Source organism: Calypte anna, chromosome 2 (genome assembly GCF_003957555.1).
Source record: "Calypte anna isolate BGI_N300 chromosome 2, bCalAnn1_v1.p, whole genome shotgun sequence".
NCBI classification, from domain to species: domain Eukaryota; kingdom Metazoa; phylum Chordata; class Aves; order Apodiformes; family Trochilidae; genus Calypte; species Calypte anna.
In genome coordinates, this window is record NC_044245.1 from 18,854,451 (window position 1) to 18,881,729 (window position 27,279).

Consider the following 27,279-nt stretch of genomic DNA (forward strand, 5'->3'; position numbering starts at 1 on the left):
CCCTGCCGTACCTGGCGGCGGGGACCGGGGCTGGACACCGGAGACGAGCACGGAGAGATAACCCGGTCATCCTGAACAGAATTGGTGGCAAAGATCGGAACTGCAAGAGTTCCTGCGTGCTGAGAGATGAACCGTCCAGCAGTGATGCTGGGAAGGCAGAAGCCCAGCTCCCTACCAGAGGGGGGAAGGGACAGGAGGTCCGGAGCAGCGGCGAAGAATTAAAGAGGCAGAGGTGGACGGGAGGAGGCTTAGCCCCGGTACCGAATCCCGGGGAGGATTTGTTCTGCTCGCTCTTTGAAAATCCCCAGCGAAACGGCTGAGTGCTTGGGCAGCGGCACGACGGAATAGGTGACAAGCGGTGCGTCCTCGGCAGACGCCGGGGAATGAGGCCAGAGGTATCACTTCGGCTGGAAGAACCCGGCGCTCGCTCTGACTCCGCCTTCGAGTTTCGGTGCCCCTCTTAATTATCGGAAAAATCACAGAACGTCTCGGCGGATTAAAGTTCTCCGGAGCTCCCTCCGACGTTGTCCGGGCGCCGGCGCCGCGGCAAGACCCGTCCTGCGCTCCCCTCTCTCGCCCACCGGACGGTACCACGGTACCTATTTTCGGGAGTTCCTCGGCTGTGCCCGCCTGCCGGCACGGGCCTGCTGAACGGCAGCGGCGCGGGTTGTTTTGAATAATGCTCGGTGCTGGAGGACAAACATCTTCTCTTAACAAGCTCGTCATGCTCCTTTTCTTCCCCTTTCTGCATATTTCTGTATTCCTTCCCCCTGTCTTCTCTAGAAGCCTGTGGAGCGCTTCATTCTCCCTCTCCCTCGTTTTGCCCGGGGCTGGCTCGTTACCGCTTATCCCCCATTCCGACCGGGCACAAAAGCGCTGCTTGGAGCTGCAGGCAGCTGAACCAGGGCGGAAAATTTGGTCGGACGAAGACAGAAACCCATCGTTTTCCAGCGGGCGCCGACCGCCCCTGCCTCTACCTTTGATCACATCGCTTGTTGAACAAACTCAGAAAAACTCAGTGGACTTCGTCTTTATGTCTCGATCTAAGTGCAAAGTCGGATAATGAAAAGATTCTTATTACACATACAGAGATTTCTTCTACAATAGGGAGCATACATTTCCATACATTTGTAAGGAAACCCGTTCGTTGTGTAGCTGCGAAGCAAAATACTGAAACCCGGGAAGCTGACATAGCAGCTTCTCAAGTAGAACATCAAGATGGTATCTTTGATCGTCCTCTCAATTGTGCTTAGCAATATATACGCATCGCAGTGCCATCTGCCTAGGGCCAGCAGCAAAACAAAAGTTTCACATGGCAGCACAAACATCTTCGGTGGCTTCTGCGGCTCGTCAAGAGACCTACTGAAAACGTTTGTTCTTTTTCAGACGGGAGATGTCAAATTGGGAGATGTCGTAAGTGTTGCAAGAGCTTAATAAACCTCGAAGGGAATTATCCAGCTCCTGTTTCAATTGCTTTATGCTTCACGGACACTCTACAAAGACCGAGAATAGCTCTGTTTTGATGCTAAAAGTTGTCGTTATCAGGTAATTCCAGTATAAGTAGGTGCCATTTGATCAGTGTGATAACGTACAACCCTCTGCTGCAGGGTCAGTGCTGCTCTTCGTATGAATTAATTCAGCCAGTACCGTGTGATTAACCTGTGTAGTTGAGGGGATCATTCCAAGATAGACACTCTGTCGCATGGAGAGTTATCTTTACATTAAAATGTACTTAGTTCCACTGAGGCTATAAAAAGTAACGCAGAGCAGCACAGACAGAACCTGGCTCTCTCCATCACAAAAATTCTGTTCTTCCTTTCCCAGACAGGGCATCTTTACAGGAGCTAAGTTTGAGCAGACAGGAGATATAACCTGTGGGTGCCTGGGAATGTGAGAATACACGATCTGCTGAATTTCAAGAACATCATGGAGTCAAATGAAGAACAGCAAATATTTTCAAGGCATGCAACCAAAATAAATCATGGTGATTTCTAGATTGTTTTGGTTTGTTTTTGTAGGTTTTTTTGTGTGTGTGTGTGTGGTTTTGTTTGTTTGGTTTTTAGCACTATGCTGTTCTGTTCACTGAAAACTTTTGCACACCCAGAAACACTTTCATTGAGAACAATATGTCTGTCTTTTACCTTTAACATCACATTATCAACAGAAGTTATTTGCTACTTTTCAATGAATTCTCCCTTTTATTTTTTGTTTCTTTGACCAGCTATAAATGCAAGTTATTTGTGTGTATAAAACTGAAGTTTTTACTGTTGAAATTGAACTGTACACGTTTACTACAGGAAAAAAGTATGAACCCTTGTTTAACAAGACATTATACATGAATAAGCAGTAACCTTGTGGAGGATTTGCAATCACCTGGTCTATAAAAACAAGCCGGACAAGTAACAGCAATTTATATGCAAAAGTAATGATTTAATGACTATAAGCAAGACAAAGCAATAGAATTGTGCTTCTTTTGCAGACTGGAGACAATGAAATGTTTAACTACAATTTTCCCGTACAAACATGAAACAATATCCATATAGAATAAACACCCTCACAAATGAATAACTGATGGGTGATGAACACACACGAAGTTCGACCAAAGCAAAGCACAAACTGAAAAGTGTTCCAGGCTGTTCATATTTTATGGTGGAAAAGTTCCTTCTACTGACAAAAATAATACCTTTAGAAGCCTCTAATAAAATGCACCTATTGGTAGGCCATCAAAGAGGAGGCATTCTCCATAATTTACTGGAAATATTAAAGTACCTGTTAAATTTTAATGAAGTTAGTACTGTACCATATACATACACATTAAATCAAATTTAGATAAAATGCCTTCATCCAGCTACTTGCTGGCTTCTCAAAATTTATACCAAATAGTTGATGGCGTCTATAATGATTCTATGTGCTTTTAAAAACACAGTCCCACCACACCAAATAATAAAAAGGTAATCAAACAGGTCACAGATTTCCATGTTCCTTAACTTTTTTTTTCCTTCACTGCATCACTTCAACATTTGCAAAAGTAAAAAAAATCACTTGGGAAAAAAAAACCAGACAAAGCCAGTAAAATCCTTTTAAGATTGCCAATTGCCTCCAGGTTATCAGAGACTTGAATGTGCTTTCCCAATACTGTAGCTCTCACACGCAAAGTGTTTCTTGCAGTATGAGCAAAGCTCAAACAGGTGGCATCTGCAAGGGTCGAACCAGTTTAGAAATTTAACAACCATATCATGAGTGCATGAAACACAATATTTTCTTTATAGTATTTATAAATATATCATACAATACTGTTTCCTGTTATGTCATATACCAATATGGCATTGTACAATAAGCATAATGCCATCTGATTCTTACAAAAGCGAATCATTTAAACAAGTCAGTAAATAAAACGGTAATACCCGCTTTTAGGCATACAGATTGTAAAACTGAAGTTTACTTTTCTTTTGATCGGTTCTGCGCAGCAACAGAGGAGTAAAAGATGCAACATAAGAATCAAAATGGCTAATACGCAAAAATTGTTATTCACAGTGACATGGCTACATATATGCATTATTCTATGCATATTCTTTTCCTTTTGTTGGATTTCAAGATGAAAAAGCACTTGCTTTCTACAGATTCACAAAACAGCATAAGAACAATAACAATCAAAGAGAACGCAATGGAGGAATTAGTCTGGATTAACAAACTACTTCCCCAGATTTGTATTGACTTCAGGAGTCCAGATGATGGGGACTGAAACAATGCCGCATCACTCAGAACAGGTGAAGGTGTAACTTTTGTTTGCTTCCCAGTCCTCAGAAAACAATTTACATTTCAATCTTGCGTTTCCATTAACGTCCATCCTGAATGTCACCTAGTCCACCTTTTATAGCCAAGTTCAGTGTCACTACAAAAGAAAGCAATTTGGACGATAGTCACATGGATTAGCATCTATAAAGCTGTAATGGCATGGAGAGATCTATATAAAGGAGGGGCAGGGAAGGGGGGGGCGGTAGGAGAGGGGGTGGTAGCCTGGTTGGCTTGTCAACCGGATGAAGTGGCTGAGGAGCCATTTATCGATGTTTTCCGTGCTCTGTTGGTAAAGGAGGATTGGTGGTTACTGCTGGGGCTGCTGCTGGTGCCGTTCATGGTGCTGGAGATGTGAGGGAATTGGGGGTGAGGAGACTGGACCGGTGTGCTGGGGCTGGGCAAACAGGAGGAGGTGGAGGGGATGCCTCCCGCTGGGCTGCTCGCCTTGTCGCTCCCAGAGTCACTTTCCAGCTCTCCGCTATTATTCAAGCCTTCCCTCTGGTGACTGATCTTCATCCTCTTGCAAGTAGGTCGGACCCGGTATTTCAGGGGGAGAGGCCCATTCTGCAAGGCAAAAGGCAGATCCTGGTGAGCACCCTCCCTAGGCCACAACCCGCCCCTCGCCCCCCTGGGTGGAGGCAGGCCAGAGATACTCACCCGCCTCCAGGTATAGATGTAGGCAATGTCCATTAGGGTGTAGTAGTCCTTCAGAGGCTCCTCTTCATACATCACATCGATCTGTTAGAGATATAAATCCATGCATTAAGGAGTATCCTGACATTTACCCCAGTGTATGTTTGCTGTGAGGTGAAAGCAGCCCCACTGCCATACAGATAAGAAAATTGAGAAAAAAAGAAAAAAAAGACACAAAAAAACCCACAGAAAAACTTAAAGCCAAATCCAGGAAGGAATAGGGAATTTTCATATTTGTTAGACATGTTTTGAATACATTAAAGATAATTTTCTTCATATATCTGTATTTACAGCATTAAAAAATTAGTCTCATCAAACTCTCCAGATAGATATTTAAAAAATAATATTCATAATCCCATCAATATATTGCACACATCAGAAATATTTGGTAGCTAGCACTTGCTGGCCGTAATGAGTGCTAATCAGTATCAGCATGTTTAGAATAGCAAGATTTTTTAAAAATCACTCTTTCCCCATAGGTACCTGAAAAGTGTTAGGTATATCCATTTTACTCCGCAGGAACTTTCTTAGATGCATCACTGTCATTGCTGCTGGGCAGCGTAAGTATCTTTTGTCATTCACCTGATGGCATAGTAAGGAAAATTAGCCAACTGAGAACAAGCAATTACTTCAACCAAAGTTGTATTCTTACATTTCTTGTAATTTTTAAAAACGCACTTTATTAAATTATTGAGTACAATACAAAAATTTCTGCTGCCTTAGGAGGTACAACAGAAATAAGTGATAAATTACAGTTACACAGAAAATACTTAAAAAGGCAACTAATTTTATACATAAATATTTTACTCATTGTAAACATATTTTTAGAATACATTACATAATTAATTTGTAAATAATTTATTGCAGTATCTGACAAAAAAAGTCACATTCCACTTTAAAAGTACTACAGGTTGCTTTTTTATTTTTTTTAATTTGTTTACATATACAGCTGTATGAAGCTGTTTGACCTCTCCTGTACCTAGTGCCATTACAGGTGTGCTTCTTTGGTTCACAAATATACCTATGTATTTTTTTCAGCCACACACCTTGCCCAAGATGTTTATGTATGTATTACATTTCCTCCACAGTAAAGAGAAGTTATTTACCTCTTCCTTTGATTTTTCTTTCTCTTTATTTCCTTTTCTTTCCAGTCTGTGAGAAGGAATGAAACAATTACTACAAGTAATAAATACAGCTACTCTCAGTCAGGTAAACATAAAATATTGCCATTCTGGAACTTGCCTATTCTGGTCAAAGAATTCAATGGATAAGCTTATTATCTCGTCGTCTGTTATAATTCTTTTGTCTTCATCAGCCACTTCTCCCCTGTCTTCATTAGAGCCATTGGCAGCTGCGCAGAAATTTCCACAATAATTTACATTTTGAAATTCAAATCAGGAAGCATGGCAATTCTCAGTAACATGAAAAAAATTAAATCTCCATACTAAGATTGTGAATTACAGCTACCTAACTGTTAAAAAATTAAACTTCTAGTATGCTGAATTTACTTCTTAAAATGCTGTCACAGTAATACATAATTTGTAAGTTAAAATGAAACGGCAACACATCTAGGTCAATGCTACATTTATTAAAATTTAGAACAAGAAGCTTTTACCATCAGCTGACGGATGAGCAGCATAAAAATCCCTCCTTCTTTTCATTTCATCTAGGTGGAAAAGCATATATATTTCTTTTAGTAAGTACTCTGTAACTCCAGGTACTAATACAGGGTAGCAGCTCTGGTTTTGTTTTTCTGCTCTTAAAGAAAAAAAAAATGCTTTAACTACTTACTTTTGAAAAGACCTGGTACTAGCTTGTATACAATATCTTGGAGAGTTTTATCTGACCTGAAAAAAGAACAACACCAAAACAGAAAATTAAACAGATGAAGCAGTATTTTAATCTAAGTGGTAGCTCCTCATTTATAATCCTTCACAACAATGAGGCATCTTCTACAAAGTGGGAGGCTAGTCATAAAAACTTAACTTACAAGAACTTGTAATCACACCACCACTTCTCCAAATACCACTATAAAGCTAAACTCATCCGTGCTACCACAACAGAAAAATAATTCTCTTCGACCAAAGGAAAGCCCTCCCTGCATTCATTTCCTATAACATGAAAAGAGCAAAAAGTAACAACAACTACAAAAATATTACTGAAATAAGCAGCATGCATTAAAGTCTTTTCCCTCTTCACCTGGAAAGATTGAGCAGGATGTTTCATGACTATGGAACTATGGTTGGAGTGAAGCACCTCTGAGGTTAAAACTGTTGGGATGGTACACATGGCAATTAAAGAAAGGGAAGAAGCATTGCATCAGTGGTGGCACATGCAAAAAAAGACCAACAAAAACGTCAATCCAGAGAAATACTTAATTTCCATCAATGACAAAACTCCAAAGAGAGAGCATACACAAGACTTAGCTTGCAAATTGACAAGTCCTTTCAGATTTAAATTGCAGACCAAGAGATAACATCAACACGACTACTGCTGATCTGCCCATATACAGTAAAACAAGAGATTCCGAGGTCGCATTACATCTTTCTCCTACCTTATATTCAAAAGCGGTCGAGTTTTGTGAACTTGGACATCACAGATAGGACAATACTTGCTGGTCTCCAAGTAACGCACGATACAGGTCTTACAGACTGGAAATCAAACACGAAAGCCTTTTAGTGATGGTCATAGGTGAAGCACAGATATGCATAGATCGAGGTGCGATTTTCTAAACTATGCAAGCTATAGCAAATCGTCCACTGTCAGCAGCACGCTGCTTAAGCTAAACGAATACCCAAATAAGCTGCAATTACCATGAAAAGGAGACGCTTAGAGTACATATATTATTAGTTTAACAAAGACCGTAGGGCCGTCGTCAGAAAAACTGCAACGCGGCCGGGCCACCCATTTCCCAGCCCGCCGGGAAGGCGGAGGGGCGGTGGTCCCAGGCACCTCAGAGGGTTCGGGTTTTGGTTTGCTTTTTCTTTTTTTTTCTTTTTTTTTTTTTTTTTTCTTTGGAGGGGGGGGTTGTTGTTTTTTTGGGGTTTTTTTGTTTTTTTCCCGTGTTCCCGGGATGCAGGGAAAGGTGGGAATCGGCGGGGAAACAACGCGGAGCGCCCGATGATCGTACTTACAGGAGTGGAGGCACTCTATGATGGTTGTTGCATCAATGAAGTACCCGCCACAGAGCACGCACATGAGATGGGGGTTTAGCTCGGTTATTTTGATTCTGGTTGTTCGGTGCATTTTGGCGTGGCGAGGTGCGGCTCTGAAAGACACACACACACAGAGGACCGATCAGCGAGGGCGAAAGCGGCGGCGTCCCAGGTGCCGAGACCCGGCGCGTCCCCTTTCCCCGAGCGGTCGCATCCCCCGGCGCAGGGGACGATAAAGGGCGGAAGGCGGCGGCGGCGGCGCGGGGCCGGGTGGCGGGCGAGGGCCGGTCCCGAGGCCGGCGGGGCGTCCCCGCACCTCACCGTACCGGGCCGGCTTGGGCGCAGCCCCGCGGAGGCGCGGTCGCTCCGCGGCACCCACCGCGCCGCTCCCCGGCGGGCACGGGTTGTCCCCGCGGCGCAGCGGGGCACCGGCCGGCTCAGGCTCCCCGGGAGGCTCGGAGTCGATGCGGCGGGGCGGAGGGGAGCTCCGGGGGGGGAGACGGCTGGGCACCGGGCTGCCGGCGAGCAGCACAAAGGGGAACCAGCGCCTCCCGGTGCGGCTGCCCTGGCATTTCCGGAGAGCGGGGAGGGGCGGTGGGGGGAGGGACAGGAGGGGGGGGGGACACACGCACCTCGGAGCGGGGCCGGGCACCGGGGCGCCGGGGCCGGCCCGCGAGGGGGTCCGGGCGGCTGCCGCTACTGCTCGGTGCCGATCCGGATCTGCTCCGCTCTCCGAGGGGGTTGCTATAGCAACTTACACTTACACTTGGCATCCTGCCACCGCTGGGAACACACGAGAGCCGGGCGGGGGGGCGGCCGAGGGGGTAGGGGGGGGCGGGCCGGGCCGAGCCGAGCCGGGCCAGGGGGTGGGACGCGGGGCCCGGGGGTTGGCGGAGGGGGTGGAGGAGCCCGCGGGGGTCTGGGAGACCGGTTGCGAGGGGAGGGGAGGGAAAGGGGAGGGCGAGGAGGGGGAGGGGGGGCAGCCCGGGCTGTGTCGGGGTGCCGCAGCCAGCGGGGTGTCGGGGAGCAGCGGGGACGACCCGAGCTTTGGGGTCTCAGCCCGGCGGAGGCGAGCGCCAGAGGCTCCTCCCGAGACTCGGCCATTTCGGATCCTCTCAGGGGCCTCTCTCCACGTCGACTCGGTGCGAGAAGCTGGTCTGAGATCGCTCTCTCCCCCCCCCGCTCACTCCCTCCCTTCGCCGAGCCGCGTCGTGCTCCCGGGGACCGAGCCCGCCGCACTGCCGGCGGGGTGCCGAGCTCCCGCTCCACGCCACCGACATCCCCTCTCCCCAGTTTTCCCCTTTCCTCCTTTCTCTCCTTATTTTCTTTCTCTCTTCTCCCTCCCGCCCTCCCCCCCAACTTTTTCTCTCTCTCTTTCCTTCCCCCCTTCTTTAGACTCTCGTCTGAAAAGCCTCCCGCGGATGAAGAGAGCGCGGCGCAAAGTTTTGCAAAAGGTAGAAAGAGATTTGCAGCATCAGTGTAAAGTATTTGGACGGGAGAAAACAACTCTTTGGATCCTTTTACAAACCCCCTTTTCAGCAATAAAGCACACCGACGGTGGGGGGAAAAGCTCAAACCGACTTTAAACGGTACATTAGTGACAGCATGCGGAGGACCATGTGACCAGATCATTCCTAAAGCTAAATCAACACCTTGTCAACACAATGCAGCGACAAGAGTGAAAAACAAATGTCATTTTCACAGTCTGAAACACATAAATCCCCTTCGGATGCACTGGCACCAACGTTAGAGGCACACATACCATTTTAAATGAGAGGGAATAAGAAGTAAAGGGGAAAGCACGCCGGGTAAGAAAACTCCGTCAGCCACAACTGCAAAGTAAATTATTTTCTGTCAACCAGATCCTGAAAAATGTAACGTAACAACGTTGCCCCGATGCAAGCTGTTCATTTCCCCATGTCAGTGTTCCCAGCACACTAGCTCCTCTCCTTGGTCCCCACTCTTCCCGAGTCAAAGCTTGCAAGCCACCTCTCACTGCAGCACCGTGCAAGCTGGAGAAGCCTCAAGATGCTAGGTTCTCCCCAACCACCCGCAAACTTAGGTATCAGGCAGAGAGAAAAAAGAAAAAAACAAAAAACTAAAACTAAACAACACACCAAGCTTTCTACCAAGCTTTCTAAAAGCTTTCAATTTCGGCCAGACCGCCCAGGACAGGGGTACAATATTCCTCAAGAACCGTGCACAGCGCCAACGAGCGACCCTCGCTAGGAAACTTCTCTTGCTGCTGCAGGAGAAACCTTGAGTGAACAGTAGATAAAACTCCCCAGCTTCAACCTAAAGCCGACCAGCACACAGAAGAGCAGAGTGTAAGAAGCACTCCAGCCAGACCAGGTCCCTAAAGCTGTTCCTAGCCCTGTATGGAAAAGCAAGATCCCCACTGCATTATAATGCGGTTTAAATGTCTCTTCCAGGGTCCCTGACCCTCAGCTTCTTACTTTTAAACTGATACCGAGGGTTTGCTTTGCCCAGAAAAGGCAAAGCCTGGGCTCCTGCTCTCCTCTCAGAAGAGTCCAGCGCCCTGAAGTCGGCGTCTATTGAGGTCACTTTAGGTTCTAAAACATGGGCAGACCGCCTTCACGGTTCTGTGTTTTATTTGTTCAAGCAACTACCTTATAATTCATAAAAATCTGAACAAAAAAACTCAGGAGTGACCGAGGTCACGCAAGTCGGCTGACCGAGAATTCCTTCCCAGCCCTGACAGATCGGGACAAACCTTCCAAGACATTAACGCGTTTATTTCACGCAGGCGTAGCCCCTTCCTACATGGAGGAGGGTTAAATTCAACCGTGAAACCTGTTTTGTAGAAGCAACTCCTAAACGCGGGTTATTTATTGCCCAAAGTTAGCACAGTTTCAACGTGCTATGAGCTACCTTTGAAATTGGTGGCTTTCTCCTTAGAGCTGAGCCAGGTGCCTAACTTCTCCCCAAAAGGCACCCGGACGGGCACAGACATGCGGGTATGCACCACGAACGCAGCACATTTTACTAAAGCAGCCGGAGCTTATTATTTTGGTAAGAGGGAAACCCTTCCAGATTTTTTTTTCTGCTTGTGCTGATAACATGTCGAATACCAACACTTCACACAGTCAATACAAATAGCCTCTTAACCAGGACAATATATATTTACACACTGACACACAAAACAACTAAACATAAAATATACGGAGATAATACTCGCTGGAAGTAAACAATGCCAGACAACTGATTATTTAGAGGCCTTAAACGGGTTATGTCAAAATGAAGAAAAACAGAAGTGCATTCTCCTGCTAAGAACCAGCTCCATTAATAAAAATCTATAAAGGCAATAAGCTACCAAACTCTTGCTCGGCAGATAGCAGAAAATACATAAATCCATACATACATAAAAAAAATAGAAGCATCACTCGGGTAGGTTTGTGTACTTTGCACCCACCTCCTCTCGGAAAACTATCTCACCAGGAATAAATCAGCCGTCATTCTACATCTTCACCCATTATCAGACAGAGCCACTCTTACTGTCCAGCCTGTTATTCCTCTTTCTCTTAAGAATGGTCACATATGTTTTAAAGGATGGATGGTGCTGCTTCTCTCAGAGAAAGCACACGGAGCTCAAATATCTCTGCCCAGTTCGCTGCAGCGAGAAAAGACCTCAATATTGCCAACAGAATGCAAGAGGACCCAAACCCCTTAAATTGCCTCCTGGAACTAGTTGAAGGACACGATCTGTCAACTTAAAAAATATACCAAAATGTTAATTTTGCACTTTCTAAGTGATCAGGTAGGTGAAGCCTTCGTGTCTCTGGCAAACTGCAGCACAAGCCTTTCTCAGTTTCTGGGACGTACTGAACAGAGTCACTCAGAGTAGTTTTCAAAATCTCCCTGGTGTTTGGGAGAGTCCCCTAAATCAAGTTGTTCTGACCACTACAGACTACGCAAAAAAATCATTTGAGCACCAAGCTTGAAAATGGACACACACATACAGGTTTTCCTCAACTTTTCTGGAGAGTGGTAGAGTGAATGAAAGTTTCTAGAGGCTGAAAAGTGGCTACTTCACTTTCACAGAAATGCGATTTTTTTCCTTATTTGTACCTGATTATTTGAAAATATTTACAGTAACCAGAGAAACATGCCAAGTTATATATTGCCAAGGCCACACAATGACAAAAACATATAGCAGCAAATTTCCAGTGCTGCCCATAAGCAGCATGAGGAGCCCACTCGTGACACCTTTAAGATCTGACCAAGGATTTAATGTAAATTTACTCTACCCGGGGACAGGAGAAAAAGAAAAAAACCACCAACAACAAAAAACAGAGAAAAGAAATTCAACCCCCCCCACACGTCCCACAGACACACCACCTTTGCTCTGAAGACTCCAGCAACCCGCACGCCTAAACTCCCCAAGATCGCAGCCAAACTGCTATCCTTAGCCCCCCAAAAAGTCACGTCTCGGTGCTGGTCACCCCTTTCCTCTCCCAGGAGGCACAACCCCCCCAAACTTTAGCATTTAGAGCAGAAATGTAAGAGGAGACATTGCAAACAACTGGGAACCGCCATCTTACAAGCCATCCAATTTCACACAAGTACTTGTCCAACTTAAGTTAATAACATTTTCTGCTGGGTGCCCCGACGCCTAACAACCCCTCCAGGAGGATCGCTACCCCCCGCTGGCTCTATCTCTATAAAATGGGTGCGTTATCTGGCATTTTAACCTCCCCCAGACACATTTCTTTCGGGGAAGACTGAAATCACTTGACCCAGGCAGCTCCAGATTTCACGAACATCCCTGTTTAATCAAAATCTCCCTTTAAACAAAGGGCGCTCAGGCCGGGCTGGCAGCAGGGTCTGGAAATATAAATATTCTTCTCGGGGGCCATGTGCACAGAAAGGTTTTAGGGGGCGTCTGGAGAAAGAAAGGAACTAAAATTTGCAAATGTGGGTGCGTAACGCGAGCGAGTGCACAGGCGGCTGCTGCTGCTGCTGCGTGTCTATATGTGTGTGTGTGTGGCTGGAGCAGCCTGTCAGCGCTTTTCCCATACGGAGAGCTCGGGGGACACCTAGGCTCCCCTTTGCAGCCCCCAAACCGGCCGAAAACCGCCTCCGAGCCCCCTTCGCCCCCCGCCCTTGGTAAGGCGACACCTCGCTTCATACGTACCCGGAAAACGGAGCCGGTGGGTGATGATCGGAGCGGCCAAAAAAGACAATGAAAGTTAAAAGTCGTTCAGCAGAAAATGAATGTGAGCCAAGCGGCCATCTTGAAATGAACTGCAGACGCTGTCAATTGCAATAAGCTTATTGCCGCCGCCGCCGCTGCGCTCCGCTCATTTTAGTTACAAAACACCCGGGTTTCCTCCTCTCGTCCACCGGCCCTTCTCGCTCCCTCGCTCTCCCTCCGAGTTCGCCGCCCGGGCGGCTCAGGCGCTGGGAGCGCAAAGTCTCCCCGGTCCGGATGGGTGCTCTCTCCACCAGCCCATTGTCTCTCCCTCTGCCCCCCGCTCCGCCTCGCGGCCTCGCTCGCGTTCCTTTTTTTATTATTATGATGATTATTACGAGTATTATTGTTGTTGTTATTTCATAGTTGGTGGCGGGGACCCGGGGAGGGAAGGAGGGCGGGCGGGCGGGCGGGCGGGAGGAGGGCGGAGGAGGGAAGAATGCAACGCTGAAGGCACACAGTGGAAACTGACACCGTCCCCAAAATGGCTCGGAGTTCGCCCGCCCCGCCAGCGTCACGTGGGGCGCCTCATTCCTTAAGGGCGGCCTGGGAATTAGCGGCGCTGCCGCCGGGGCCCGGCAGCCTCCCCGTGACCCAATCCCGCACCCCGGCCGCCTCCTCCCCCTCCGCCCCCGCCTCCCCCCCTCCCCTCTCCCGTCCACCGCCCCCTCCCCTCTTCCTCCTCCCTCCCCTCCCCCCGGCCCTGCACGCGCTCGCCCGCGCGCCGCCGATGCCTCCTTTTTCCCCGCTGCTCTCGCCGCCCGCCCGCCCCGACCCCCGGCCCCGCAGCTCCCGCCCGCCCCCCACCCCCCGCCCGCAGCAGCCCGGCGCCTCCTTCTCCCCCTCCGCTCGCCACGCCGCTCCCCTTCGAGCTGCCGCCCGGGATCCTCGCCCCCCCCCAAGCCCGCCGCCCCCAGTCCCGAGCACCAGCTCCCCAACCTCTCTCTGCCCGCCCCCCCGGCACCCCCCGACGTGCGTCCCCCGCCCTACCCCACACTGCCCTTTCCACCTTCCCCACGACGCAGCCCCCCTGCCCGCATGCCCGCGGCCCCCCACACCGCCCGGCCGCCTTCCCCCCAGAGCCTTCGCCTACCTCCGCGATCTTGCTCCTCGCTCCCACCCGCGGCCCCCGACGCCCGCGGCGGGCCCTTCAGTCCCGTCTCGCCACCGAGCGAGAACCGCGGGAGACCCCGCCGTGGCCTCGCGCCCTCGCAGCCTCGTGCGCGCTGCCCTCTGCCCGCACGCGGCCGTGGGACGCGCCCCGCGCCCCACCAAGGCTGCGCGGGGGCCGCCGCCGGCGGGGCCACACGTCCCCTCGGGGGCCGCGCCGACGCCTTCCCGCCCAGAGCAGCGGCCCCCGGGCTCAGCACGCCCCGGCGGCCACCGAGCGGCGGCGGCCGCGAGTATCGCGGGGATCCGCCGTGTCCCCCGCCCCACGGAGGGGACAGGGAGTGCCAGGCGGGCGCTGCCGGAGAGGGAGGGAATGGAGCGGGGAAACCCTCGCCGGCGCTCACCACCGCCAAGGACAAGACGCCGCCCGCAGCCCGGGCGCGGCGGAGCGGGAAGGGAAGAAACCGTCTCGGCGCCGGACGCCGCGGCGAGGGCCCGTCCGCCGCCGCGCTTCTTCCGCGGGGCCGCTATGCCTCACCGGCAGGTGCGGGCGGCCTCGGCCGCGGCCACCGGGACGGGGACGGCCCGGGGCGAGTAGGAGGGCAGCGTCCCCGCCGCCGGGCGGTCCCGCGAGGGAGGAGACGCCGTCGAGCCGGAGCCGACACTCGGCTTCGCTCAACCTCACGGACTCCCGGCTTTCCGTGAGGCGTCCCGACTCCGTGACATGAAATTGAAATCCTTCGTGCCTCCCGCGCCGGGGACCAGTCTTCGCTCTTACAGAAAATGTAAGATCAGTTGGAATGATATAACAAAGCGCGTTGGGCAAATGAGCTAACGCGCCGCAGCCGCGGCACGGCAGGAAGGGATTTTCACCTCATGGAGCCGATGTGACATTTAGCATCCTAGTTTTAGGTACGGCTAATTCACCCACAAAAAATGCGAAACAAGAGTGAATAAACTTTATTAGATTCCAGAAAAAAATAATCAGCGATTATTATAAAAATAGACGAAATGTAATAGAAGGAATGCTTTGAAGACACAACCAACAATCAAGTATTTAACAAGAGTTAATAATAATAATAATTAAAAAATTGATACATGCTAGGGATAGAAAGGGTTATAGAAAACTGCTATTTCACTTAATTTACATTCAAGTGGTTGGGGGAAAAACAAACAAACAAACAAACAAAAAAACCCCACAAAAAAACCCCAGTTTGCATCAAGAGATGAAAGACATTTGTCATTTAGAAGACACTCTTAGGCATGAGAGTACTTCAGCTCAGCAGGCTGACACCTTCCTTCAATCACATTTGAGTCGCTCTTTCTAGACTTTTTGCAGCATCTTTTAGTTTTCCAACTAAATCCTAAGAGACATAATACTGTCTTAGATTTAACGTATTTTTTTAAACAAAGACGAGCAATGTACATTTTTTTACATACAGAGGCAAGGGAAAACAGCACCTTATGCCACAAAGAATTGTTGCAACTGCTGACCAATGATCAATTACTTGGTGAAGCAAGTTACTAAATAGCTCCCTATTTTACAACTTAGGAAGAAAACCAGGAACTGAAAGAAAAACACCTTCTAACATATAGTATCTCATAAAGTAGATCACTGCTCTTAACACATATATTTTATCACTATCATTCTGATGTTCAACACTGACATTTGCCCTAGGCTTTGAACTACTATATACATTTCTAAACTACTGGAGATATTTTGCACACAGTTTTGTCCTAGGACCATTCTCCACCCAAACCACATGAGATTTAACTAAGTCAGCAAAACGATTAAAAAACACTCATTGATAAGAAAAGGAAGACTTTGGAGACACAGATTAAAAAAGCAAAGGTATAAATGTGAAGTTTTAATATCTTGCTTTTCCTCTCCCCCCATCTCCTCTTCCCAATCCTCCACAGTTTAGTCACTTCCAAGCATTACAATACCTCTATTGTTCAGTTACACATTTAAATCACTAAACAAAGATCAACATTTGTTTCAGTACATTTCTTACATGTCATTAACGCCACTGAAGAGCCTTCGGTTTGTCCTCTATTTTTAATCAAGACACAAATAAAACACCGAGCCAGCTTCTTTAAACATGTCTCTAAAGCTTAGTAAATCAAGAATTTCAGAAAAACTATGTATCTCCTCCCACTACAGCTATGACCACAGATAAATATTTACACATGCATGTAAAATGCTCCCCATGCAACTAAAACCTATTACTTTGCTTCTTTGAGAAGAGAAGAAAACTACATGGGTAATTTTTATTGAAGATTCTCTCCTACCCTCACAGTCTTGCACTTTTTTTAATTGTACATAGAATTTCATTTTGACTGGCACATGGTTAAAAAACATTTATACCCACAACTAATGCCAAGAATAGAAGAAATGATGAAAGGAAGAAGTACCTGTAATTGCTCCATCGTGCAACTAAAACTAACATCTGGGTGTGATCCCGAATCACTGTTCTGAAGAAAAAATAATGCCTGGTTTATAAAAAAAACATATTGTGAAATTGCATTTTTGATTCTAAGGATGCTGGGATTACAGTACCTCTACGTTTAAGGTCACCAAGTAGGAAGGCTGGTAAGTTTTATGAAGTTGATTACTCTAAATTAAAAAAAACAAAAATTAAAAAAAAAACCCAAACAACCAACCCAAACAACTACAACAATGTAATAAACAGTCAGGTGTTAGCACTGAAATGGACAAAAGAAACATCTTGATTCTTTAAAGATACCTTAATCTGGTATTCCAAGCGCCAAGACACATCAGTTATGTGAAGAGGAGATCTACCTATGCTGAAAGACACAACAGTTACAAGTTCTCCATGCTGAAAGAAAATGTCATTTTCTCAAACTGTCTACCAATAAAGAGCTTTTCATGACCTTTTCAATGCTTCTTGAAAAGTTCAAATAGTTCACTAAAGTAGAATTCTAAAAGGAGGAAAAAAATTTTCAACATCTGTTTTCTAAAGTTTGTTAAAAATGTGATTTTTTAAAATGGAATAGTATTTTTTACTTTTGATCATCTTCAGCATGCATAGGTGTTTTCCAGGACAGTATCAAAGTAGCTGTAACTGAAAATATTTATCTGTGCTGACTGACAGACCTACCTCCCCAGCAGGATTTCCAACGCATCCTTGTTTTTCTGCAGAGTAAAAAAAAAAAAAATGTGCTGGGTTCAATAAATTACCATGAAAGAAAGAAAACATAGGTATCTTAAAATAGGTTTTAAAACCTGATATTCGGTGCAAAATTGTTCTATTTTCTCTTTATCCAGTTTGCAGTCTTCTAGACATGTGCTAGAGGAAAAAAAAAAAAAAAGAATCTATTAGTTTTATGTTAACTTTAACTTAGCAGTAGAGTTTAAAGTGACAACCACTAGAGAAATGGGGTAGCTTCCTTCCGAGCACTGGTACCTTATAGCAGCTAGGTCGGCTTTCTGCTTTCCTGCCTCCAGAATACACATTGCAGCCGCAGCATGGCAATGCTTTAATACCGCAGGGTCAATATCTCTCAGGTCTGGATCGTCTGAAATACATGAGTTACTGATGACACACTGATTTGTCAAATCCCAGCACACGGTGCCAAGAGCTGTTGCTCGCCCTTTGAACAGCATCTTTCAAACTTCAAAATGAAGTACATTTGTTGTTTCAGAACTAAAGGATGGAGCAAGCAAGTGAGGTGTGAGGAGGAGGAGGAGGAGGAGGAGGAGGAGAGGGGATGAAGCACTGACCGGTGCATGCCGTATCAGGCGGGACTGCACGCCCCGCTACCTCTCCATCTCCTTTCCATCATAAAAAATAAAATAAAATAAAACGAAAGGATAAAAAAAGGAAAACCTCTATTTCGTCCCCAAGCCCCGTCCGCGCGTTCCTCTAAAGCCTGTTGCCAAAGGCGAGGAGCGGAGCCGGAGCCTCCGGACGGGCGGAGAACCGGGGCTGTCTGCCGCCCCCGGCCAGCACCGGCGGCTCCTCCGTGCGCGGAAGGGGCGGAGGGATCATTAACACCACAAAATTAATTACAGGGACATACACAACTCATGTTGCCGGGGTAGCTATAGGCAACGTCCACGCGCGAAAAAAACCCCCAACAACAGTCGCAGCGAATCGGCGGGGGACCGCCGCACCGACACAAACAGGCAGGGGACCCCGTCCCGAGCCGACTCCCCAGTTCCCCCCCCCTCCTTCCCCCCTTATTTTCTACGGGTTTGAGCTTCCATAAAGCTTAAAAGTCGCGCATTAGCGATGACACCCCGCGCAGCGGCAGCCGGGAGCCGTCCACGGGCAACGCTGTGGGTGGGAGTCGCTTCGGGAGTGGGGGAGGGTGTGTGGGCAGCGGCCAGCACGCTACGGGCACTCGTGTACATACGCGGAGCCGCGCGGGATGAGGCTGGAAGAAGAAGAGCGGCGCCGGTTTGCGCGCCTCCGCGTAGCTGCGCGGCCCGCATCGCCTCTCCCTCCCCACCCCGCCGCCTTCCCCCTCGCCTTACCCAGCTCGGCCCGGGGGTGATCGAGGAGGCTGCGGAAAGCGGCGCGGAGCAGAGCGGTGTACGGGCGCCGGGGGAAGCGGCGGGGGTCGCCCAGCAGCCGCCACCCACCCTGCGCGTACGGCGACAGCTCCATTGTGGGCGCCGTGACCTTCGACACGCGCCCACGTGACGCGCGCGCAGCTGATCGCCGCTGCGAGGCGGAGCCGCGCTCGGGGAGAGCGGGGGGGAGGCGGGAGGAGGCGGGAGGAGGCGTCGCAGGCGTCGCTCCGATCCCGCTTCTCTCCCCCGCCCCCTCCTCTCCCTTTCGGGTCTACCCACGCGTGCTTTGTGCACGGGTGACGGAACGTATACCCCTTCCTCCACGGTCTTTGTGGTTCGTAGTGTGACGTGATGCTGTTTCTGACAGCATCACGGGGGGGGATGCTGTCACGGGGGGGGGAAGGATGCGGCGCCTGGCGTGTTCTGCTCGTCAGTGCTTTTATTTCTTCCTAAGTCTTCAAAAGGCGTCTGCGTCATTAAATCCCCCCGAGTGTTTCTGTCTCAGTGCACCCTTAAAGTGCGTAGATGCGTGTGGAGCTTTAAAGTCTACAAATTCAAGACCAAACATTTCTGCAGACTTAAGTTAAAACATCAGGAATAGTCCTTTCCCTTCTCTCCTGAACGTCTACCTTAGAAATGTGTTTGACAAGGTATTTTATCCCCCTGCGGTTATAAAAGGTGTTATAATTTGTACAAATACTATCTAAAAACACCTCTATTTTAAGCTGGTAAATTCCTAATGCAAGGCATTAACTTGTTGCACTAACATTTTTTTTTTTCACATTGAAACATTACCCGTCCCAAGTCTTAGAGTTAATACTTTGAAATCAAGCAATGAAAAAGCATGTACTTATATCTCCAAATAGTAAAGGCCTCACCATGTGACATGAATTATAGCTGAAATATGCAGTGTTTTAGGTACCACCTTTTTCTTTGCCCATGGATATTGTGAATGGACATGAGCATTTATGTGTAAGATGCTCAGCCTAAAAAAAAGTAAAAGCTGAAGGACTCTGCCATATTAACGATTTTAAAATAATATCAATATAATGTCAAAACAAGAGTCCTCTTTTTCCTGCTGCGGGTACACATTAGACAACATTAGATAATCATATTTAGACAACATTAAGTGCAAAGCCAACCAACTGAATTATTGCCAAGTATGTTGCATGATAGAAAACCAGAGCAGAGCATTTTCCTTTCTAAATTTTTAATGTTACTTGTCTTAAATAGTGTTGCTAATAACAGCAAGGCAGACAGCAGTGCTTACAAATATTCCAGAGTAACGCAATATAAAATGGTGGGTATAGCCTCCTGTTCCTATTGCCTGCTGACCTGAGCTGCATTCCTGTCGCAGGCTGATGGTGCTGCAGAAGACCTGACTTATGAACGGGAAAGAGCTTTGAATAAACACATTTCATTTCATCTGAACACCTCGAAGTGATCAAGTGGTAGATAACTGAACTGGAAAACTATTAGGAATTTTTAATCTGTCTCTGTAGCTCCCACTAATTACAATCAGTTGTCCAAGAGTTCAGTCCAGCTTTGGAAGCCAGTTCAAGTTTTGTTGAAGTAAGAGCAGTAAAATGAGTGTATCTCACTGCATTACATTTTGTGTTGATTTGAATCCCACTTTATTTGAGATCACTAGTGGATTTTTTTTTTTTTACTATTTTTTGTGATACTATGTAGTTAATTTATGCAAACCCAGCTGCCCACATGGCACCGTGTGTGTCTCCTTTAGTAAGGATGCAGATAAAGGGCAGTCTGGTGATTCTACCTTCTCAGTTTCCTGACCCTGTGTGTTGTCTGTTCACTGTGTTATAAAAACAAGCAGTTGTATACCTAGGTCTCAATTACGGCCAAACTGAAGTCAAAAGGAAAATCACACTGGCTGCAGGATCATGCCCTTAATTCTACCACACTGTGTATTTACAGTATTAGGCCTCATGATACCATGAGGAATGAATGCTTAGAGCTTTGGTGCGTGATCAGAAATAGTATCACTGGCCTGAAACTTTGGAATAAAAGTATATATAAAATAAAAATAAATTATTAAAATATATGAATAACATATAAAAATAAATACCAATGAATTATAAGAATAAATACCAATGAATTAATGAAATTTGAGCTTCAAAGTTCTATCTGACAGAAGTCCTGTTAATTTTCATTTCTTCAGAAACAAGAAAAACATTGCTACAGGCAGGGGGGTGACAAGGCTTTGATTAGCTTTTGGTATGGTTTTAAAACACAGATGTGATACCTAAGAAAAGACAGCATAAAATGGAGGGAAAGAAAAAAACATAAAATGGAGAAGCAGGCAAAGCTTTTAGCTGTATAATTACAAAGGTAAAGAGACTAGGGCTATAAATAAGGATAGTCTCCCCAGAAAAGTTAGAAATGTACACGGATGGCATGATCACATATTACAGAAAGTTACTCTTCAACACCCTCTTATTGTTAATAGCACATTGAAATCGATAAATTAAAATCTACCTCTAAAGGCAAAACAACCACTACAGATTCATTCCAAGATTATGTGGTACAAGTAAGTTTCACTAGTTTTCATCACCAAATTTGAATTTTCAGTTCCTCATCCAACCTCTCAACCTGACTTTCTTTCTCTCTTTTTGCCTCCAAAAAGAATATGAGATGGATTCAGACTGGTAGGTAGCTAATAGGTTTTACTACTTGAGCATAGTGTATACACATTTAAAAACCCCATTGGTTACAATTTCCAAGAGGAAGCTAAACTCTAGATTGAGTAAAGAAATCATGAAGGAAATGCATTAATACTTGAATATTAATTCATCAGGGAAACAAAACACCTCAGTCCATGCAGGCTAATATTTTACAGCCTTTGCTTTGTTAATAAAAACGAAATAATGTGACTGGTCAAAATGAAGAGAAATCACTTAGTATGTCCAGAGGATTAATTAATAAAATTTAAGTGTTGGTATAAATATTTCTGAAAAGTCTGATGCTAGCATTTTTTCCTCTCTGTATTGCTCTTCACAGACTTAAAAGACAGTAATTTAAGATTATATTCTAGTGTCAATTTTCTGCAACATTTTTTCTGTCTTCCACAAGTTTAATCCACACTCTTATAGAACGCTCCTACAACTTTTAAGTCAACATTGAGTCTTCTTTATTATAAAATGTATTTTACTGAAAAAAATATTTGAAGCAGATAAGAAGAATAAAGAATACATAGCTATTTTGTACAAAATGTATTTATTGCTGCATTCATATCTGAAGAAACAACATGATACTCATGTATCTGTCCCTGACACTATCATGGCATCAAAGAAAAGGAGTCTGTATACCCCAAAAGGCCTAGGAAAATTTCTCTCTTGTCACAGGCACAAAAGTGCAATGTAGTAAAAAAATACTACCCTGAGCCAAGCCATTATGTAGATTATTTATTTGGTATGACTGATGTAGAGTCCTCATATCTGGTGAAAATGCAGTATTTATCTCATATTTAAAAAATATTTTATACTTCCAGAATTTTTTTGTACATATTAATTTCAATAGCTTGTGTGGCTACAGCTGAGGGAAACTCAATAAAACATTCTTGTTTTGCCCACAAATAGTTCTGATTAACAGATAAGGAAATTAGCTTCTTAATTAAATTTGTGAAAGCACCTGATTTATTTCAGTAAGGTAAAACCTATAGTAGCTAAATAAATTTTTGATCAGGTATTTAATTTGAAAAGCATTTTTCTACTAGGGAGTATTTTTTAAAATTATGTTACATTAATTTATTAAACAAAGAATAACTTATCTATTTACCTTTTGATTAGTTTTATTCTGTCTTACTTTTATCTTCTATTTGTCAAATCTTTAAAACTTCTGATTTTCCCCTCATACGTTAAAAGATCCACATATTCTCTAGGTGTAAAAAAAATAGTGTAAGAAGCACTTAAGAGATTTCACATTTAAATTACAGACTTTTAAGGTAAAGTAACACTTGCTTAAAACATCATCACTCTTCTGATTTCTAACAATTTGGGAAAATCATACACATTATGTAAGTTCCATTTTCCCCACATTTCCAAAAACATAGCAGATGTATTGTTTAATTAATTTTTTATTTCCCCTTGTAAATTAAAAAAAAAATCACAAGGAGAATTTGTACATTTTATGTGTACACAGAAAAAAACGAGTACCAAAAGGAAGTAAGGATTTAAACCTGTGGGCAGGTATCACTATGATGTACTCAATAGCACATCCTCCAGGACAGCAGCTTTGTCTTTTTGTGTGTTTTAACATATTATAAAGTCCTCTTAATGAAGTGAAAGTCTGATATTTACTGAATTTTTAGTCATACTCTTCCTCTCGCAAAGAAATTAAGCTGTGTAGTTCATTATGTGTTTGCTCTTTCTTAAGATAAAACTCTAGTGACTTTTACTAAATTTGTGGGGATTTATAAATGAGGCCTACATAAGGGATGCCACCATTAATGTTGGATGAAGAAATTCAAAGATTTTTGCTGCTTTAGTGGAACTGCTACTGTACTTCCACATCAAGTCCTGTGTTACAGATTAACATAATCTGTCACACTCACAAAAATGCTAGGAAAATGCTTTTTAGTAACTGTCTTTGTAATCAACATTTATTGTAGTAGTTTTTAAAAAGAAAAATTTGCTACTTTTTAAGTGACTTGACATCATTTACAGTTACTTGAAGGTTGTGCCTATTGTTCATTGCTGTTCAGGCATCAGTCAGATACAGATGTCACACGTAGTACTCAGTTTACATTCAGCTTTTTTTTTTTATATTTGCTGAGAAATGTCTAATATATATGTGATTTAAACAGTAAATCAAGTACATTTGAAATTTGTCAGTGTTTTATGTAATCTTTTTTGCATGTTTATAGACTCAGCAGTAAGACTGTAGCCTTGCTGTTGGAAGCTTGTAAGGGAGGTATTGTGCTCTGTTGTCAAGAAGCATTTACAGTCTGTCACATTAGTGCTAGAGATGTGGATAGAGTAATTATTACAAGGGGATATCTATCAAATGTATGTAAAAATAGAGAAACCTCAAAGCAAAATTAGACTGTATGTTTTAGGTGCTGTTTTTCTTCAGATGTTTGATGTCAGAACACTAAAATGTTATTTAGCATACCACCCAATTAGTAAAATATTTTTTTATTTATGTAGCAAACAGAAATGTGACTTGCTTAGCTCTGCACATAGCTTCATATCAAGATAAATAAATAGAAAAATAGAAACAATGACTTCTCAGTAATTCAGTATTTAAAGAGATCCATGGTATAATATTTTTAATTCTGTTTATGACGTTCAGTTGTATCAACCAGAAAAAGTATTTAAATCTCCTAAGGCAATGTGCAGTTTTCATTTGAAAAAAAAAATGGAAAAGGTATAGCAGCAAGAAGGAGCACTACGTAGCATTTTTTTTATAGAATTAATCCTGCTGTTTCATGAAAACGTTTGATTCTGGTCATAAAGCAAGGCTTGCATGCCAAAACGATAGATGTCTTGAAAGAAACTTTGATAAATAAAATTCTGCAGACCTTGGCATCCACAGTTCCTTTTTGGCAATAGTGAGGAATGACTGAGTAATAGTTAGGAAATGGATTTATTTAAAATGGTTTATTACAGCTAAAGATATTAGGACTAGATCTGCAGCTAGTGTAAATCAGCATATCTGCCTTCAAATTGCTTATATTGCTTTGTGTCAGCAGAGAATCTGGCCCATATCCATTATCTAGAGGGAATATCAACTACTACAAAGCATACTTATCTAACCAACAGCAAACGTACTGTGCATATCTCATTGATGTTTCTTGTAACACTTATGTTAACCTTTATAATGTGATAGAAATCTGGCACAGTTATGTATAGTTGCAAATGATCTTGCTTTGATAATATCAACAATTATAAATTAGCATTTATCACTTTTAATACTGCTTCAAATTACATTGATAAAAGCTTAACTCAATATTGATGAGAGGAATAGTAATTTAGGACCTCTCTGTTGCTCTAATTATCTCCACTGAGAGCAGAATTCAGCTTCTTCTCTGAACAGATCTGTCTATCAAAGTAGTATGGAATTGGCTTTTGTTTGTTTGTTTGTTTGTTTCTTAAATATGATCTATTTTTTCAGGACTAATTTACTGAACATATTTCATCTCTAGATGACTGCATTTTACAGACCCTCTCAGTGTTCAACATATAAAATCACAGGGAGTGAAGTTTAGTTGCAGGCATCTATGAAGTCCAAGTTAAAAGTTTTGGCTGAAAAGACTGCCTTGTGTGACTCAGAATAACATAAACTCTAGCTCATTCTTCATTGTTTGGCTCAGTTAATACAAGAGGAAGTATACTAATTATCAGAATTTTTGAGCAGTAAATGCTGTGTCTAAGTAGTATGTAAATTAGTAGTTATAATGCTGCAACCATTAGGTCTGCTCAGCAGTAACTCTCAGTCTGCTCTGGCAGTAACTTAGGGCAAGCCAGAGCATTAGAGTACAGGGGATTTGACACGTGTGCTATCCTTTGCATATTTTTGATATTAAAAATACAGTTGTGATTTCTGCCCGTTTTTAAATGGTAAATTGCATTCTTATTACCTGAGAAAGCAGAGGAATGCTTTGGTGACCCTGATTTTATTGTATTGGCAACACCACTGAAAACTACAAGTGTCCATGTACTGCCTGTTTCATGCAAGATTTATTGGTTATGAGAGAAAACCCTGATGGTTGGTTAGTGAATTAGGTCAATAAGCAGTAGGATAGTGATAGGGGAGGTTCTATTGCTCTTGGGGATTTAGGCTTCCTAGCATGACATTTAAATCAATAGGAATCATCAGCTACCCTAATCTGCCCATACCAAATAGTGTTGGGCCTGAGGTGATGGAGAAAAATTGGAAGACACCCTGGGAAATTATATATTTTTATTCCCTCTCAGATAATTAGTGAAATGTGTGCTGTAGATACCCATAAAATATTTTATCTACTTTTACTGTGTGTGCCATTTTGTTAAAAGTATTATTTATCTTTAAAGGTATTACTAATTAATATAATCATAAATAAATGAGTGTATTTCTTACCAGTGCACTCATAGAACTCCAGATATTTTTGCTAATTGATCAGTAATCTGTAAAAATGTATACAAGAAAAAGGCATAAGTCAAGAAATTCCCATTACACTGTAAACAAAACATTAAGATCCTGGCTTACGGCTGCTGGCATTAGTTAACATAATAGAACACTGATATAGTACAAGTAATAGTAGAATTAAAATGACAAAGTTATGTACAACAGTGTGTACATAACAAAAAAAGAAGGGCAAGAAGCCTATATTTCATGGGTAAATACTTTTTCTTCAGTAATTATTCAAATTCTTTATGATACAAACCCAGAACTAAACAACTGCATCAATTGCACAGGATTAAGTCTACATTGTTTTCACATCCTACAGTTTCACTGAGTACATAGGAATTTGAGATAAATGTAGGCTGCTCTAGCAGCACTTAGAAAGTTGGGAAGCATTGGCCTTCTGAAAGAAAGTTTATTTTCTTATTTTCTTCTTAGTAGCAGTCAAATATAATTTCATTTTAGTCATTTACTGTGTTATAAGGTGAATATTTGTTATAGATGTGACAACAATTTTAGACAATATATCAAAAACAGTGCATAACTAGAAAAACCTCCTACTTCCTCTTGTTTTATACCTCTTATAATAGATAAGTGAATCCATTCTTGGTTTAAATTATTATATTAAAAGGATACTGGAACAATATCCAATGGATATTGGAAGTTATGGCTGCCCTCTTCCTGGAAGTGTTCAAGGCCAGGTTGGATGGGGCCTTGAGCAACCTGGTCTGGTGGGAGCTGCCCCTGCCCATGCAGGGGGGTTGGAACCAGATGATCTTGAATGTCCCATGATTCTATGATTCTATGATATTTTCAGTCATAGGATTTTTTCTCAGACCATTTCTCAAAATAGGCATTAGCAACTCCCCATTAACTCTGCTGTGTGCTTGCATGGGATGATGTTACCCTGAGAGAGCTCCATCCTTGTGTAGCAGCCATTCACTGGCAGTGCCATTCTGATTTTGTTATCCAGGAAGCCTGCTTGCAGCACCTAGATGAGATGTGTGTTTGTTCACTCAAATGTTGTTGCCATTACACCACTTTCACAGTGATAAAGTTCCATTGAGGCCAATTAGGAACTACTGAAGTGGAGAGCTAGCAACAAATTTCAAGATTTGATCCATAATTTCTTGGCTGTCAAACTCTGTGCCCATCTGTTCACATGGCAAATAGCCCACTTGCAAGTTAGCTGGACCTTTCCACTAAGAAATGAGTGACAGGCAAGAACAGCTTAGTTACTCTGTGTAACAATGTGAACAATTTTTAATTTTTTTTTTTTTCTGTGGGAAGTGTGGTCTGATATCTGGGGGGGCTGGACATCATTTTCCTGCTTTCACTTAATTATATTTTTTGACATGTACATTGTTAAAAATGGTTGAGTGAAGGAGGAAAGAAAATCAGGGGGTTACTGGTGCTGCTTGCTGCCAAAAAGACAGGTTGGCTTGGAACAGGTGCTTTGAAAATCTGTGAAATCCAGCTGAAAGGTGTCAAAATGTGCATAACAGTTCACAGACATTTTGTGTGAATTTGGTCTTGTAGCAGGAAAGTTCAGAAGGAATCCTCAGCAGAAAGTATCTGTCTTAGGAACAGCTATCCAGCTTAACAGGCATGCCCTTGTCTTCTCCGTCCCAGTGTGTATGATGCTTTTA

The 27,279-nt window shown here is 44.1% G+C and overlaps 3 protein-coding genes across 4 annotated transcripts; 1 reads left to right on the forward strand and 2 right to left on the reverse strand.

Annotated features, from left to right (window-relative positions):
• Nucleotides 1-2,972: 2,972 nt before the first annotated feature.
• BMI1 (BMI1 proto-oncogene, polycomb ring finger) lies at nt 2,973-14,038 on the reverse strand. Of its 2 annotated transcripts, none has more exons than XM_030445556.1 (10): nt 13,949-14,038; nt 7,623-7,756; nt 7,043-7,139; nt 6,280-6,335; nt 6,104-6,154; nt 5,731-5,839; nt 5,595-5,640; nt 4,972-5,070; nt 4,453-4,533; nt 2,973-4,359 (listed from the first exon to the last, which is right to left on the reverse strand). In XM_030445556.1, the coding sequence occupies exons 2-10, from the start codon at nt 7,732-7,734 to the stop codon at nt 4,030-4,032; spliced, it is 981 nt and encodes a 326-aa protein (XP_030301416.1). In that variant the 5' UTR covers nt 7,735-7,756; nt 13,949-14,038; the 3' UTR covers nt 2,973-4,029. The 2 variants fall into 2 exon arrangements, with proteins under 2 accessions (XP_030301416.1, XP_030301415.1); XM_030445555.1 differs by lacking the exon at nt 13,949-14,038 and adding an exon at nt 12,799-13,339.
• On the forward strand, nt 13,586-14,563 carry LOC115597783 (basic proline-rich protein-like). Its single transcript, XM_030444088.1, has one exon. It carries the CDS (start codon nt 13,586-13,588, stop codon nt 14,561-14,563), a length of 978 nt encoding a protein of 325 aa, XP_030299948.1.
• A 346-nt stretch (nt 14,564-14,909) lies between these two features.
• Nucleotides 14,910-18,626, reverse strand: COMMD3 (COMM domain containing 3). The gene is made up of 8 exons (XM_030445557.1): nt 18,467-18,626; nt 17,394-17,505; nt 17,213-17,276; nt 17,088-17,122; nt 16,713-16,773; nt 16,526-16,582; nt 16,381-16,440; nt 14,910-15,329 (listed from the first exon to the last, which is right to left on the reverse strand). Exons 1-8 carry the CDS (start codon nt 18,597-18,599, stop codon nt 15,270-15,272), a joined length of 582 nt encoding a protein of 193 aa, XP_030301417.1. The 5' UTR covers nt 18,600-18,626; the 3' UTR covers nt 14,910-15,269.
• Between the last annotated feature and the right edge of the window lie 8,653 nt (nt 18,627-27,279).

Bases quoted from the DNA above. Each gene is read 5' to 3' on its own strand.
- BMI1 (XM_030445556.1), bottom strand. From the start codon at position 7,734: ATGCACCGAACAACCAGAATCAAAATAACCGAGCTAAACCCCCATCTC. The intron at 6,155-6,279 runs GTAAGTAGTTAA...TTTTCCACCTAG, and splicing joins AGTACCAGGTCTTTTCAAAA to ATGAAATGAAAAGAAGGAGG. The intron at 5,641-5,730 runs GCAAGTTCCAGA...TCCTTCTCACAG, and splicing joins GAATTCTTTGACCAGAATAG to ACTGGAAAGAAAAGGAAATA.
- LOC115597783 (XM_030444088.1), top strand. From the start codon at position 13,586: ATGCCTCCTTTTTCCCCGCTGCTCTCGCCGCCCGCCCGCCCCGACCCC.
- COMMD3 (XM_030445557.1), bottom strand. From the start codon at position 18,599: ATGGAGCTGTCGCCGTACGCGCAGGGTGGGTGGCGGCTGCTGGGCGAC. The intron at 17,506-18,466 runs GTAAGGCGAGGG...CATGTATTTCAG, and splicing joins TCACCCCCGGGCCGAGCTGG to ACGATCCAGACCTGAGAGAT. The intron at 15,330-16,380 runs GTACTTCTTCCT...TATGTCTCTTAG, and splicing joins GCACGATGGAGCAATTACAG to GATTTAGTTGGAAAACTAAA.